Here is a 16,137-nt window from a genome sequence, read left to right as displayed (position 1 = left end):
GGTTTTACCAGGGAAACACAACTCCATATTTATTGCCCAGATTCTGCAGTTTTTAGAAATATCCCACATCTGGCCCTAGTGTGGTGATGCACTGAAGCACAGGCCTCAGAAGCAAAGGCGCACCTAGTCGATTTTGGGGCCTCCTCTTTATTAGGATATATTTTAGGCACCATGTCAGGTTTGAAGAGCTCTTGCGGTGACAAAATAGTGGAAATCCCCCAAAAGTTAACCCCTTTGGGAAACTACACACCTCAAGGAAATTATCTAGGGGTATAGTGAGCATTTTGACCCCCACATGTGTTCATAAACGGCTGTTTGGACACACAGAAGGGCTTAGAAGGGAAAGAGCGCCATTTGGCTTTTGGAGTTCAAATTTAGCAGGAATGGTTTGAGGAGGCCATGTCGCATTAGCAAAGCACCTGAGGGGACGAAACCGTGGAAACCCCCACAAGTGACCCCACTACACCCCTTGAAGAAATTATCTAGGAGTATAGTGAGCATTTTGACCCCACAGGTGTTTTGCAGAAATTATTGAAATTAGGCAGTGAAAATGAAAATCTAGATGTTTTCAAAGAAAATATAGGTTTAGCTAATTTTTTCTCATTTCCACAAGGACGAAAGGAGAAAAAGCACCACAACATTTGTAAAGCAATTTCTCCCAAGTAAAACAATACCCCATATGTGGTCTTAAACGGCTGTTTGGACACACAGCAGGGCTTAGAACGGAAGGAGCCCCGTTTGGCTTTTGAAGCTCAAATTTAGCAGGAATGGTTTGCAGAGGCCATGGCGCATTTGCAGAGCCCCTATGGAACCAAAACTGTGAAAACGCCCAAAAAACCACTCCATTTAGGAAACTATAGGGGTGCAGTGAGCATTTTGACCACACAGGTGTTTCATAGATTTTCTTAGCGTTGGGCAGTGAAAATAAAAATAATCGTTTTTCTTCAATAAGGTCCCATATACACGACCGTACAAAATCTCCGTAATTGCAAACCGTAATACGGTCCGCAATTATGGACCTGTTCGGTTCTATTGGGCGCGGACACCTTTCCGTAGCGCTACGGGTAGGAGTCCGTGCCATAGAACCAAGCCGGGAATTATGGAGCATGTCCTACTATTCGTACTTTACGGGCCGTGCTCCCATATTTTGTATGGGCGCACGGACCGAAAATGCGGCCAGCCATGCCGGCCTGCTTGCCGTGATTACGGGCACGGCCGTGTGCATGAGGCCTGAGACGTAGCTTTAGCTAAGAAATTTTTATTTTCTCAAGAAATAAAGGAAAAAAGAAACCCCAACATTGTAAAGCAACTTCTCTAGAGTACGGCAATACACCATATGTGGTCATAAACTGCTGTTCGGGGACACAGTAGGGAAGGAGCGCTATTTGGCTTTTGGAGTGCATATTTTGCTGGATTGGTTTCTGGGCGCTATGTCGCATTTGCAAAGCCCCTGTGGGACCCAATAAGGGGAGTGACCCCCCCCAGAAGTGACCCCATTTTGGAAACTGCACCCCTCAAGGTATTCACCCAGGGGTGTAGTGAGCATTTTAACCCTGCAGGTGTTTTGCAGAAATTAGTGTGCAAATTTCCTATCGCTGGAGTCCCCGAGCAGAGCCACCAGAGCTGAGGCTCTACCTGGGGACTCCGGCATTGCTGCCAACGTAACTGTCACTGACCATATATGGACAGTGACGTCGGCAGCAGTACAGGAGTACCCAGGCAGAGCATCAGCTGATGCTCTGCTCGGGGACTTCACTACTGCTGCCGACGTCACTGTCCATATATGGACAGTGACTTCAGGAGTTTCCTATCACTGGAGTCCCCGAGCAGAGCATCAGCTGAGCTGACGACGTCACTGTCATGTATATGGACAGTGACGTTGGCACAAGTACGGGTGTCCCCAGGCAGAGCATCAGCTGATTCTCTGCTCGGAACTCGAGCTATAGGAAAGCCCTGAAGTCACTGACCAAATGTTGGGAGCGGTGCTGGAGTCCCGAGCAAAGCGCTATCTGATGCTCTGCTCTGGGACTCCAGCAATAGGCAATGTGACAGCCCTTTGTGGTCATGCCATTGATAACACGCCGACACGAACAGCACAGGAAGCAAGCCCTCAGTCACGTGGAGCCGTGTTGGCGGGTCGTCAATATTAGAAAAGCTCCAGGACTTATTTTTACATAAAAATATGAACACAAAGCAATTTTTTGAACTTTTTGGTCCCCGCATTACCCCTTTAATAAAAAGGTCAATCAGTGTGTTTTGTGCAACTTAAGAATTCATTTTTATGAAGAATTATTTTTACTTTTTGAGATACAGCTGTTCTGTACTTTGTATACAGAGCAGCTGTATCTTACACAAAATCCTCCATGGGTTCAGTGTCAGCGGGTCGACACGTAGGATCGATCTGTTACCGATCACATCTAAGTTCATAACTTAGATGTGATCGATTACAGGTGGATCCTCCGTGTCAGATCCACTGACACTGAACCCGTCAGCTCCACGGACCTGACGGATTCATTCAGGTCTTAGCGCACTGTACAGCTGCTCTGTACACAGAATACAAAGCAGCTGTATCTCATAAAGCAAAAGTAATTTTTAATAAAAACTAAAAGTTGCACAAAGCACACTGATTGAAAGCATATTTTTTTTTTTTTACAAAAAGGTCAAAGGTGTACATAGCCTTTAACCCCATCATGTACCTCACACATTAACCCAATGTTGCTCATTATGACACTGAGGTACTTGATGACTTACTATAACTCATTACAATTTATCTGAGGCACATTGAGGTAAGTGACACCATCATTCCCCTCACATAATGGCAACATCGGGGTTAACCCCTTTAAGACATGGCCAATTTTTCGGGTTTTCACACAATTTTTTGGCTAAGTTTACACTACTGTTAATATAAGTTTACCTCTCTTCTGTCAGAGGAAGAGCGGATCAAAAGATTAAACGGAAAGCAACGGTTCCGTTAGAATTACCATTGATTTCAATGGTAATTCTTTTGTTTCAGTTGCTTTCCGTTTGTCTACGTTGGCTAGATTTCAGTTTTTTTGACGGAAGCAAAAGTGTAGTCTGCAGAATTTTTTTGTTTTTTCGTGAAAAAACAAACAGAAACCTAGCGAACGGAGACAAACGGAAAGCGACGGAAACAAAAGAATTTTCATTGAAATCAATGGTAACTCTAACAGAACCGTCGCTTTCCGTTTGATCTTTCGGTCCTCTCTTCCTCTGACGGAAGAGAGGTAAACGTATATTAACAGTAGTGTGATAGAAGCTTTTCTCCCCAACTTCCAAACGCCATAACTTTTTTATTTTTTGCCGATATAGCCGAATGAGGGCTTTTTTTTTGCGGGACGAGTTGAAGATTTTCACGGTACCATATAATGTAGCGTGAAACTGGCAAAACCATTTTTATGGGGTGGAATGGGAAAAAATGATTTCTCCATTTTTTTGGGGGCTTTGTTTTTACGGCATTCACCGTGCGGTAAAAACAGCATGTTAACTTTAATCTGCAGGTCAACACGATTACGGCTATAACATATTTATAGTTTTATGTTTTACTACTTTTACAAGGAAAAAACTGATTGTTAGAAATAAAACTTGTGTTTTGTCGACATAAATTAAGTTTAAATTTGATGTGCAGGTTCTTACTGTCGTAAGAAAAAGATACCAAATGTGTATATTTTATGTTTTAGTACTTATTTTTTAATAACGGTCATTTATTGTAAGCAGAATTTCTTTTGGGTGTTTTTTTTTTTTTTGTTTTTATATCCAGATTTTTATTTTTTTTACTTTAATGTACTGGCATATATGCCAGTACATTAACCTGTGTACTGATAGTACACAGGCAGTTGTTAGAGCATACCTAAGTATGCCCTAACATGAAATATGGTCAGGCAGCCCTGGGGTCCTTCAATGGACACTGGGCTGTCTGTCCATATCGCGTCACAGGAATTCCCTGTAACTCGATTAAAGGGGGTCCTGCTTCTCATTTTTACTTTGAATGCTTTGATCGCGGCATTCAAGATTTCAATGGTGGAGAGCAGGGGCGTAGCTAAAGGCTCATGGGCCCCCCCCCCACAAACTTCTCATGGCCGACGGCCCGCAGCTTTCAGCTGCATCCCTGGGTCTCCTAAGTGATCCAACAATGCAGCACTAGCAGCCAAGGGCGGCACTAAGATTTTGAAACGTCTGGGGAAATAGCCCCAATACATATGTCTTCCCCAAGAAAATGTGTGTGCGTGTATGTATATGTGTATATAGGAAACAGCATATCTATAGCACTACAACCCTATAGCTATGGATAGGATTAGATACAGTGGCTCAGCAGACAGTATTACACATGATAGGAAAAGATATAGGGCCCAGCTCGCTGACATTGCGGCTCCAGTGCTGGACCCAGGAAAAGTAAGAATAATAATTGTTTTGCTTTTTTATGTGTTACTAATTATTTTTGTGTGTTTGTGTTTTTTTACAAGTTCGGTTGTTTGATTACTTCGGATTCGGGGATTACTTCGATGACTGCTTTTTTTGTATTTCCAATAAAATGGATAACGAGGATTGTGTGGGATTTTTATTTCAATAAAATATTTTCCCTATGTCTTTTTCTAAACTTTATTACCAACTTAGTAATGGCTCCTGGCTGGTTAACCACACCCGTTACTAAGGCGGGGCTTAATGTTTGACATGAAGAGGCTAACACTAACCCACATTATAACCCCGGTACCCACGGCCACCAGGGATATCGGTGATTCAGTGTGAGAAAGTGACCGGAATAAAGGGGAAGTAGCGCTCGTACGAGCACTGTACCCCCTTCAAAACAGCTGATTGGCGGGGGTCCCAGAAGTCGGACCCCGACCCATCAGCACCAACAGACAGTAACATTAAACTTTCAAGGATCGGGATGTTGTGCTCAGCGCATAGCGTTGTGACGTCATGCGCTACGCACAGCACTGTGACGTCCGGACTGCCGCTGCGCTCCGGAAGGAGGAATGTAAGTATTGTCAATTACTATAGTAACGGGGGCCCGTGTAGTTTATTACATAAGCCCCAATTACTATAGTAACTTTTCATTGATGTGGTGCAGGGTGCCGCGGGCTCCTTTGGCTTCGGGGCCTGGTCGCAATTACGCCACTGGTGGAAAGCAGAGGTTTTTCTGATCTCTGCCATTAGAGCCGGGATGCGGCTGTGTATCACAGCCGTTGCCCCACTCCGAATCACGCGGGCACATTGTTGTGCCTGCACGATCAGCATTATGTGATATAGCCAGCGCTGCACTAAAGATAGCGTTTCGGGTCGCGCACTGAAGACAGAACATGGCGGGCACTGTGCAGTGCACACGCCATATTTTCTGTAGTCCAAGTAACTAAATACATGTATTACACTACTAAGCGGTGCGGCCGCACTGCTAAGTAATGAAATACATGAAATCACGGTATTGAACCGTTTCGATGCATCGTGCAACCCTACAGCAAATGAGCCTCAAGCTTTGAGAAGTGCAGCTTTAATATTTATGGAAAAGCAGTATATCCACTGTTTATGGTTCAGCTTGATATGTAGATTCCCATTTTACACAACACTGCACTATACAGAGCAGTGTAAAAGACAGGTCTATATTATATGCTACATTAACCTATTTTTTATTGTTATCGGTTTTGGGCTCCATAGTCGAACAATGGAAATAATGTCTGCTCTATGATGCAGTTGGTTATGTTTTAGAACAGATCACTACACACAAATGGGGTTCTAACTACACGAAGAAACCGTGAATTTAGTCGTTTGCCTTTGTTTATAGGAGTCACACTATGCAACATTACAGTTTTCACTGTATATTAATATAGGTGTAATGTACAACTTTATCATTCTAGATGGAAATCCAATGCATCCTCCTATGCTTGAGCCAGCAAATCCAAGTCAACCAATACAAAATTCCACAGCTTATGAACACCCACCTTCTCTGCAACGTATAGCACAGAATCCTGTCCGTAATCAGGCGAAGAATGTCTCTCATGATCTTGCTTCCCCTGTTCAGAAATTAAAGAGGACTTCTGTTATTTTGGGAAAAGCCCAGAATGAAACAAAATCAATAGCTGTAAAAACACGACAATCTGTGAGTGGATATGAAAGTGATGAAGAGAAAACCACCTTCCATCCACCTACAGGTGCGATCCAATTTTTCAATAGTATACTGTACCGTATATTGTGGGATGTATAAAAAAAATCGTGGCAGTGTTATAAACTATTTTATTGAAAGTTGTGTTAAAGTGTGTGTTTTCTTATGTAGACTGTGTTGTGTAAAGTATGGGTATCAAAGAATCAATTTCTGTAATCCCATGTGGCTGTTATGCAATGGGTTGGATGTCCCATAACAATGAATAGAGAGTCGGTCAGGCATGCGCACAAGTGCTCTATTCTCATGGAGCACTTCGTGGGACTTTTGGTCCCCAGTTCTCATCGCTGGGAGTCCCAGCGGTCGGAATCCCAGCCATCACACATATATCTCCTATCCTGCGGATAAGGGATACATGTGTTTTCTGGGACAACCACTTTAAGTGATGCAAAACAAGAACATACGAGGAATGATAAGTCTAAAGGAAAGTAGTTTGCCATGTATTCTGTGTCAAAATCCTCCTCCTGTTGATTTCAATGGGAAATACGCTTGTCTGTATAGATTTCTGTATGTGACAGAAATTTTCCATGTGAATTCCACGCTGAAAAACTGGCAGATTTCTACACAAGTATTAGTTCCATTGAATGGGGATAATACACGTGGGGTCCATGGCACGGAAACTGGAAATTTATATAGAAAATCCACGAGTAGGATTTTCCTTGAAATCCGCAACATTTGTTTCTGTTGTGTCAACTTAGCCTAAGTATAGAAAGGCAATCAACTAGCTTCAATGATGCTGGATAGTCAAGGAGATTAGTATAGTCTCTAGACATCTGTTCAGGTGAGTCCTTCTCCTTGGGGGAGCGAAAAATCCCCAAGTTTTTAAAAATTTCTACCACCCATCCCTCCTATCAGCAGGTGTGCATGCCATGAGCTGTTAAGCTAGCCCTACAAATTAGATGTATGTCGGCCGAACTTGCCGATTTCGGCTTGACCGGCTGACCATCTAATGTGTATGACTGCATCCAAACTCCCCCGATGATCGATGTCAGGGGAGAGAACGGTCAGGCATGTTGAATTTTAACATGCCTGATCCTTTTGTTCGTTATTTGGCAGCAACTTTCTTTCTGAGAACACATGCATACTCTGCCGAGCGTAAATGTATATGGGGGAGTCAGGAAGAATAGCTGTCGGTCAAACACTCAGCTATGTAGAGTGTATGGCCAGCATCACTCTCAGGAATTCCTTTGTACTGGAATCCTAGTACATTCCTGAACAGTTAACTAAAGTGTTAGAACCACAAAACTTTAACTCTTAAATTTGCATACAGTTATAACTGAATTCAAAGGCACCTGGTTCCATTGTGAAACATGAGGCCATGGATAATACCCTCACTTTTTTTCTTGTCCTTTATATTACAAGAGAAGAAGTAGCCATAATTTACAATCTGGTAATCTTTGAATTTCACCACTTGCGCAAGGAAATTCAGATTTCTTAATCACCTCAAGTCAAACTTTCAAATTAATCAGCCAATGTGTTACAGAACATGATATTTAGCGGTCACCGCTGATATAAATGAAATATTTGTGTAACCAGAAAGGGAGACCATATTACATTCACACATCTGTCCGCTCTAGGGTAAAAGCACACAGCGCATCCTCCCTGGTCGAAAAACCGCACCAAATTGTGGTGGTGTTTTTCGCCTGGAATGTCCTCTGTGGGAAACTACAGAATTAGCCGGGCTGCTGGCAGGCCGTCCTTCTGGGATGACGTTTTATTCCAGGTGATTGCTGCAGCCTGTGATTGGCTGCAGCGGCAGTCACATAGGATGAAACCTCATCCCAGGAGGCCGGCCTGGACAAAGAACCACAGTATAAGATTTTTTTATTTTCGGACTTGTGATTTTTGTGGCGGAATTGCAGCTATTCTGCCGCAAAAATACCAACATCTGCTATTTATTGTGGGTTTTACCTCACCATCAAATTCAATGGAGAAAACCTGCACCAAAAAATGCGATTAAAAAAAAAAAAACTGCACCGCAAAGCCAATTCTGAGCAGTTTTTCCACTTATCATTTACGGAGCCTGTTGATGAGATTTGTTCATATCTCATCCACTCGGAGGGATTTACCCCATGTTCAGCTTCTGCTCCGTAAGAACTCTGTCACTCTGTGAATGTATCTGTGCTAACTTATACATGGTTTTCGTATCCTGTATCATCCTGTTCCTTTTTGACATCTCGTATGTATAATTTCTTGTATTTATCACCACCACTCTGTCTGTTTTTATGTTTGTTTGTCTGTTAATACGTCCGTATGTCAATGTCCGAGGCACGTTTCTGATAGCTAAAGGTGCAAGCTTTTTCTGTGTTCTGTATACAATACTGTGAGACTTTATCATTGGGATGTTGTATACTTTTGTATTGTACTTTGGAAAAATAAAAACCAAGTGAATTTCATATCTCATCCACTCTGCTGCTACTGTATTATGCTTCGGATTTTCCACAACTAAATTCATTGCAGAAAATCTGCAGTATTTACACTACGTGTGAACCCAGCCTTAATCTGCCAATGCATTTGTAGCCCTTGCATAAAACCATGGATTGCAAATTATTTAAGAAGGTACCTGTGGAGGAGGCACGAGTTAGTTCGTATAGGAGAAAAGTGCTATTGGACCCAGGCCTTTTTATTGCATGTAATGTAGAAAAAAACCAGTGTTAGCGTGTGTTAAGGTTTAGTTTTCCTCAGTCATTTCTGGATGTTTTTCACAACGTGATGTACTTTATAGGACTAGAATAAAGGCCCTTTTTGTCATTGTGTTTCGCTGATCTCGCGATCTACAGTATCTTTTGCATAGATATGAAATTAGGAACATTAGCCTGTGTAGAATAATCCTTTTACAGTTTGTTTTTTTAAAAATAAATATAACACATTATTAAAGTGTTCCCTATATTCTTTGCCACAGAAGTCACTAATGGAGGTGGAGGAAGTGGCTCAGGTTCTATCAAGAGTTCTGAACGTACTGGAGAATCCACCTTTTATTTCCCTGGGTAGGTAATGTCTATTTGTCTTCTTTCTAGTATTTGAATTAACAAATATAAATATATAAACTGACCACATATTCTCCAATCAGTAGTTAGTCTAAACCAGTGAAAGGCAACCTTCGAGAGGTGGTGATTTACCGTTGTAATTTGGGAGGGACTTGAGATCGACTTGTTACTGAGTTGTGACAGGACCATGGGGAAAATGCATAAGGGACATTGCTAGTGTCTTAAATGACAATACTGTCCCTTAATGGACGTTAATTTTTTAATTAAATTCAGCACTACAGAAAATACACGAGAATCCAGTACTGATCAAACGCGGCCACAGGCAAAATACAGAACAATTATACCCAGCGACTCATCTTCTCTGATTAAAGTCTTTCTCAATCTTTTTAACACTTCTTCCACCCACAACTTGCCTCAGCGTTTGACAGCGTTTGCTGTCCAGACATTTTAGGGTTCCATACTTTTCCATCATCCACCCCACCTACTTAACACAAACTTCCCATCCTGGTACCCTAACCGTTTCATTCTGCTGCTATCCTTAATACTGTGCCTTCTGCAATAATATTTCCACATATACGATCCTGGGCATACCCAGTCGACCTCATCCTATGGTTCCAACGTCCAAACATCACAGTTCTCTGAACCCGCATCAACAGGAACCATAGTCTGTTGATTCTGACCTCCAATCTTTAGGGGACACACATTCTTTTGATGCCAGCATTCAGGAACCACCAGACATCAGAACCAAAAACATATGTTAAGGCCAACCTACCACCATCAAAGCCCTTCCCACAAACCACCTGCTATTAAAAGCCCACCCCACATAGGTATGCCAACCTCAATAGCCCACCCAATATTTGCTAAACCCCAATTATAGGAAAACACCTCCTCCTGCATCTATGTCACCCTCAGACCATCACCACTTTACTATATGGCACCCTGAGGCCCCCACCCATTCCGTTAATGCTACACTCAAGCCACCACTCACAATGCTACTTTCAAGCCAATGTCCACTCCACTGATGCCACTGGCAAGCCACCACCCACTATTATCACCCTTGAAAAACCACTGGCTCTGATGGTGTCACCCTAAAGCCCTCAATCATTCCTACAGTGTCCCTTCTCCAATCATGAAAGCCCACTAACTTCAGTGGTGCCAACTTCCACACATCTGTGTCTAACCAAACCCCGGCTGGCTAACAAGTTGACATTATAGTACCCCTATGGTTCTCCCATGGTTCCTCCTTCTTGTGTGTATTTCTTAGCAGTCACCTCCCACATGTAGGTGCTGTGCCCCCTGCTCATGTATATTGGCAGCACAGGTTGCCGGTTTATGCCATTCCTCACCTCCATTGATTGACCCCACCGGAGGAGGAGGTCCAGAATGTATTGCAGACACACCTTGCCCCCCATAGGGCAGCTACCAGCGCCGTGTTGTCGTGAAACCAGAACAGATGTCTGTAATGGGCAATCCTGCAGCTTAAATAGACGTTCTTTCTGAGTGGAGAAGGAATGATGAAGGGGTGAACGAGATGTGACGACATGTAGGCAATAATGGCAAGCACCACTTTAAACTTTATCCGCGAATAAAGTCGAAAGTGAGGCCTGCAAGTGCCACTGATGCTCGATCTATTCTAGAATTTCTGGCAATCTACCTGTCCATTTCAGATCAACGGGTTAATGACCAAGGGTCCAAACAATAATATTGTAATTTATTTTGCACCTGGAATTCAGTTTCAGATAAGGTGGAAAAGAACGTTAGTACGTGTAACATTAACTCATTTTTTTAGTAAATGCCATGTTTGTTATTCTAGGAATCTAACTCCTCTTGGAAAACCAGCACTCTCACACATACCTCTGCTTGAGCCTATGAACGGTGATGACAATCGAGGTAAGTAATTAAAGGAGTATTACAGTTTTAGCCATTATTCATTGTGTAAAAAGGTATACAATTTTATAAAATACTTTCTGTATCAATTCCTCACAGTTTAAGATCTCTGCTTGCAGCCTTTCATTGGGAGATAAAAATCTGTCCATGGTCATGAGATGATCACACAGGTGCTCTGATAACGGTACTATCTGTGCATCTATGTGCTTATTACACTACCAAGATTTTTTTCCCACTGAAAGTAAACTAAAATGGTTCCCATTGATTGACTGCAAGCAGACATCTTGATAAAGATACAGAAAGTATATTGTGAAATGATGAAAAAATTGTATACAATTTTCCACTATAACAACGTTGAGTAAGCTTTATCTATTGAAACTGCAGCAACCTAGAAACAGAGCTTAGGTATATAATTATTTTAAATTGTTGTTTGTTTTTTTTTACGTTTTTGAACTTTTCTGGAACTGTGCATCTATTTTAACAGAAAGCCACCGGATGCCATTTGATAGTGGTGCAGAACTTAAGCCTCTTCAGTTAGTTTGGGCTAAATGCCGCGGATATCCTTCTTATCCTGCTTTGGTAAGAGAAACATCTGGTAGTGAACGCCTAAGCTTCTAAAATGCTGGATGTACTACTCTGTTTTCTTTTTATTATTTCAGATTATCGACCCCAATATGCCTAGGGAGGGCTTACTTCACAATGGGATACCTATTCCTGTGCCGCCATTAGATGTTCTCAAGTTAGGGGAGCATCGACAGCTGGAAAATGGTGGACAAAAACTCTTCTTGGTTTTATTTTTTGACAATAAAAGAACCTGGTGAGATATAAAAAATTTTCCAAGATCGTGTGATTGCTCTACTATTAGACCCAATTAAAATGTGTATCCAAATATTTAAACGACGAGAAGAGAATGTCAGTGTATTGCTACCTTACTTCCTAGGGGTCTCTGGAAGGCTCTTTTTTTTTTTTTTTTTTTTGTCATGCTGCATATTTAGTTTTTTTATATCTTTAACCCCTTCAGCCAGCAGGACGTGCCGGTACGTCCTGGCGTGGGGGTTGAAGTATGGAGTGGGCTCATGTGCTGAGCCCGCTCGATATGCTATGGGTGTCAGCTGTGTATTACAGCTGACAACTGCGCTAATGGCCAGGACGATCACTGGCTCAAATCCCCTAAGGGGACTAAGGAAACAAGTTAAAAATTATTAAATAAAGTTTTCAGTAGTTTTATATACTATATATATATATATATATATATATATATATATATATATATATATATATATATATATATATATATATAAATTATAAATTGGGGAAGTGATTCATCCCCAGGTGATGAGCACATGGCCTGATCTTGGAAACATTGGAGTGCTGTGTCCATCTAGTTTTGGACTGTATATATATATATATATATATATATATATATATATATATATATATATATAGCAAACAAGAAGGCAGCAGCACTCACACAAGTATAATCGACCAGGTGCCCAGCAAAACGTCCCGATCCTCGGACGTATTATAATATATAGAAAAAGAAACTTTGCAGCACTCCAACATGAAAAAGGTGGTGGTTTATTTCATCCAAAACAACAGCAACGTTTCAATCCTACAATAGGATCTTTATCAAGCCTTTATCAAGGCTTGATAAAGATCCTATTGTAGGATTGAAACGTTGCTGTTGTTTTGGATGAAATAAACCACCACCTTTTTCATGTTGGAGTGCTGCAAAGTTTCTTTTTATATATATATATATATATATATATATATATATATATATATATATATATATATATATATTTAAAAAAAAAAACCTTTTCCCATTTTTAAAATATTAAATTTAACATAACTGATATAGCTGCGTCTGTAAAAGTCCAAATTATTACAGTATAGTGTTTTTAATCTTCTCGGAGAGCGGCATAAATGAAAAACACCAAAATTGCTTTTTGTTGGTCACCTTTACTCCCAAAATAATCGAATAAAAAGTGATGAAAAGGTCGCATCTACCACAAAATGATACCAATCAAAAATACAGCTTGCCCCACAAAAAATAAGCCCACACAAAGTTATGGCTCACACAATATAGCGACCGAAAATATATTTTTTTTGGACAAATAGTTTTTTATTTTTATGTCGTAAAACAGAAAAAAATACACATAAATTTTATCTTATTAACCCATAGAATAAAGTGAAACTGTAGTTTTTACCACAGAATGAACGCCGTAAAAACGAAACCCACCAAAAATGGCGCAATCACTGTTCTTTGCCCATTTCCCCCCACAAATATTTTTTTTTGCAGTTTCCCAGTAGATTTAATATTAAATTAAATGGTGCCATGAAAAGCTACAACTTGTCCCGCAAAAAACAAGCCCTCATACGACTATATCGACGCTATACTTTTAGAAGGAGGGGAGGAAAAAACGAAAACTGTCCTTGTCCTCAATCTTTATACTTTTATATGTTTAAATAAAAAATAAAAACCTAGAAATCATATTTACGTTAATTATCCCCTAGCTTAAGAAAAAAGTCTTTTGAATTGGATGATTGATTTTGTCTTTAGCATATCGATATTTCTTACGTAGATTTTCTTTGCCTAGTATGCCATACACTGAGTTCTTTAGTAAATACACAATTTTACCAGACTTGGAGCTTTAAGCCTACTGTATATATCAAATTTATAAAACGTGCAAGAAACCGTTAGAAGATGCATGGACTTTGTGTGGATTTTCTCATTCATATGCTATTTTCCATAGTGTATGTTTCTGCAATTAGAAACTGTTTTATCCCTAACTATTAGGCTTCATCATAAAATACAGCTTCTAAATTTTTTTTGTACATTTCTTTCAGGCAATGGCTCCCCAGTGACAAGGTTCTTCCTTTGGGAGCTGATGATACAGTAGACAAGCTGAAAATGTTGGAAGGCCGAAAAACTAGCATCCGCAAGTCTGTGCAGGTGGCTTATGATCGTGCCATGTCCCATCTAAGCCGGGTCAGAGGCTACCACCCATTCATAGCCTCAAACTACCTATACTAATTCTACTGATTCTGTAATGAAAGTTTTGAACACTTTCCAGTAATGGAAGGCCTCATGTAAAAAAAAAAACAGTTGATAGAAAGTGGTTGGTAAGTGAATGGTAACCAGTCAGATTAAGGCGATCAGTTTTCAATTGCAGGTTAAATAAAGTAAAGAATCTGATTGGTTGCTATAGGCACCTGTTACCCTTTTTGTCTGTGCCAGTTTTTATACACAAATCTTTTCTGATAGAGAAGTCTGGAAAACATCTTTCTATGTGAAGTTAATCCATCTTACTGTTCACGAAGAAATCTTTCATACAGTGATCATTATGAGTTCTTTGTGCCAAATTACTAAACTAGAGCATGTAATATTAAACCCCATTCCCATGTCCATAAACAGAGTAATGTAGTGCAGGTTTGCTTGTGCCAGAAATGTTTTCATTTTTTTATTTTTTTTATGTGGTGTGTTGTCAGAATTAAAAATTTACCAAAGTATACAATGATTTACCCTAAGCTTGTAAAATAATATAATACCCACTTCATATTTTAATACAAATATGATTTTGAATTTTAGAGTTAAATTGGAATTGTTTATGTCACAGAGCTATATTATAAATAAATCGCTGGCTTCAATAAATATTATGAAATATTTCATCCAAAATAAAGTTGGAAAAAATAACTTTATTCAATTGAATTAATATGTGTGTGAATCAGAGTATTTATTTCTGTGTACTGTTATTCCATCAGAGTTGAGATAATAAATTTGCTAGCTAATGTTAAGGCCGGTTTCACTCGGCCGTATTCAGTCCGTGATAAGCGGACCGTATGTCGAAAGTGTTTCCCAGACTCAACACAGTTCAGGGAGCCCGGCTAGTTATCTATAATGCTAGAAGTCCCTGCCTCCCCACGGGAATATTGTCCTGTACTCTACTCTAAACCATATTGCAGTACAGAACAGTATTCTGGAAGCGAGTCGGGGACTCCTAGCATCATAGATACCGATGATGCTAGGGGCCCGCCTCCCTGAACAGTGTTCGGTCCAGGAATTACTGCTGATCCGCATATCACGGACCAAACTGCTGTGTGAAACTGGCCTAATGCACAACTACCACAATTAAAGTGCTCATCATAATTGAAGTGAAAATTTGTCTCACCTGAAACTTTGCTTAATTCGAGTCCAAAGTCAGCAGGAAAATGATATTTTGTACCCTTAAGGCTATGTTCACACGGGTTGGTTACAGTGCAGAGAAGTCTGCTTCGTTTGCGACACCGAACACGCAGGGAAATCTGGCCGAATATTCGCATTAAATGGCGCTTTGATTTGGTGCGAATGTTCGGCCGGATTGACAGCTGCGGAAAAAGGCCACCAGAAAAAAAAATGCCTATGCTCACGCCTCGTAGCGTTGCCGCAGCAGCGAACCCCTACTCTTCTGGCGGCTCTGTGTACAGAAGGCCCCCTGTTGTGATGTTTCATCACATGGCTGTAGGGGGTCACATGAGATGAAATGTCATCACAGGGAGCAGCCTGGACACAGAGCAGCCAGAAGATCAGGGACTCATTGCTATGGCAGCACCGCGAGTGGTAAGTTCAGATGTAGTCAAATTTATCTTGACTGATCACTACAGGTGTAGCCGTCTTTACCTTGACTTTTAACGCATTAAATAAACAACGGCTAGATCACGTCTCTGAACTTTTGCAATGGCTTTTGTTGTGTGATCTCACGCTGCAGCAAGTTATCAGAATCAAGTTAAAGGTGGCAACATCTTGCCACTGTCCGATAAAAGAAAAGGCTAGATGGGGGGTAGGGTAAATCTTTTGTCATGGAATGTGAGAGGTATGGGGGAGGCAACAAAACGGCGAGCTATATTCGATTTCCTGAAAGGACAGTCTGCTGGAGTGATGGGACTACAGGAAACACATCTTACCACTGATACTGTGCAACAGGCACATAGGGCTTGGATTAGGCACAGCTTCCACTCCTTTCACTCCACATACTCGAGGGGGGTTAGTCTCCTGGTTCATAGGGATGTTCCTTTTTGCTGTTTGGCTTCCTTTAGAGATGGAGAGGGCAG

General features: G+C 40.9%; 1 protein-coding gene across 2 annotated transcripts in view; it reads left to right on the top strand.

Annotated features, from left to right (window-relative positions):
• The window catches only part of BRPF3 (bromodomain and PHD finger containing 3), a 211,406-nt gene extending 196,717 nt beyond the window's left edge, over window positions 1–14,689 (top strand). For both annotated transcript variants that reach the window (XM_075853547.1, XM_075853546.1), the window contains exons 9-14: window positions 5,871–6,164; window positions 9,075–9,159; window positions 10,973–11,049; window positions 11,531–11,625; window positions 11,706–11,863; window positions 13,897–14,689. In XM_075853547.1, coding sequence (XP_075709662.1) covers window positions 5,871–6,164; window positions 9,075–9,159; window positions 10,973–11,049; window positions 11,531–11,625; window positions 11,706–11,863; window positions 13,897–14,083 — 896 coding nt within the window. In that variant the 3' untranslated portion in view covers window positions 14,084–14,689. The remainder of the gene's footprint in view (window positions 1–5,870; window positions 6,165–9,074; window positions 9,160–10,972; window positions 11,050–11,530; window positions 11,626–11,705; window positions 11,864–13,896) is intronic.
• The last annotated feature ends 1,448 nt before the right edge of the window (window positions 14,690–16,137 follow it).

The sequence above is a fragment of the Rhinoderma darwinii genome, chromosome 2, assembly GCF_050947455.1.
Source record: "Rhinoderma darwinii isolate aRhiDar2 chromosome 2, aRhiDar2.hap1, whole genome shotgun sequence".
In the NCBI taxonomy this organism is placed as follows: domain Eukaryota; kingdom Metazoa; phylum Chordata; class Amphibia; order Anura; family Rhinodermatidae; genus Rhinoderma; species Rhinoderma darwinii.
The sequence above is the reverse complement of the archived record's forward strand: the minus strand, read 5'-3'. Positions and strand labels throughout refer to the sequence as shown.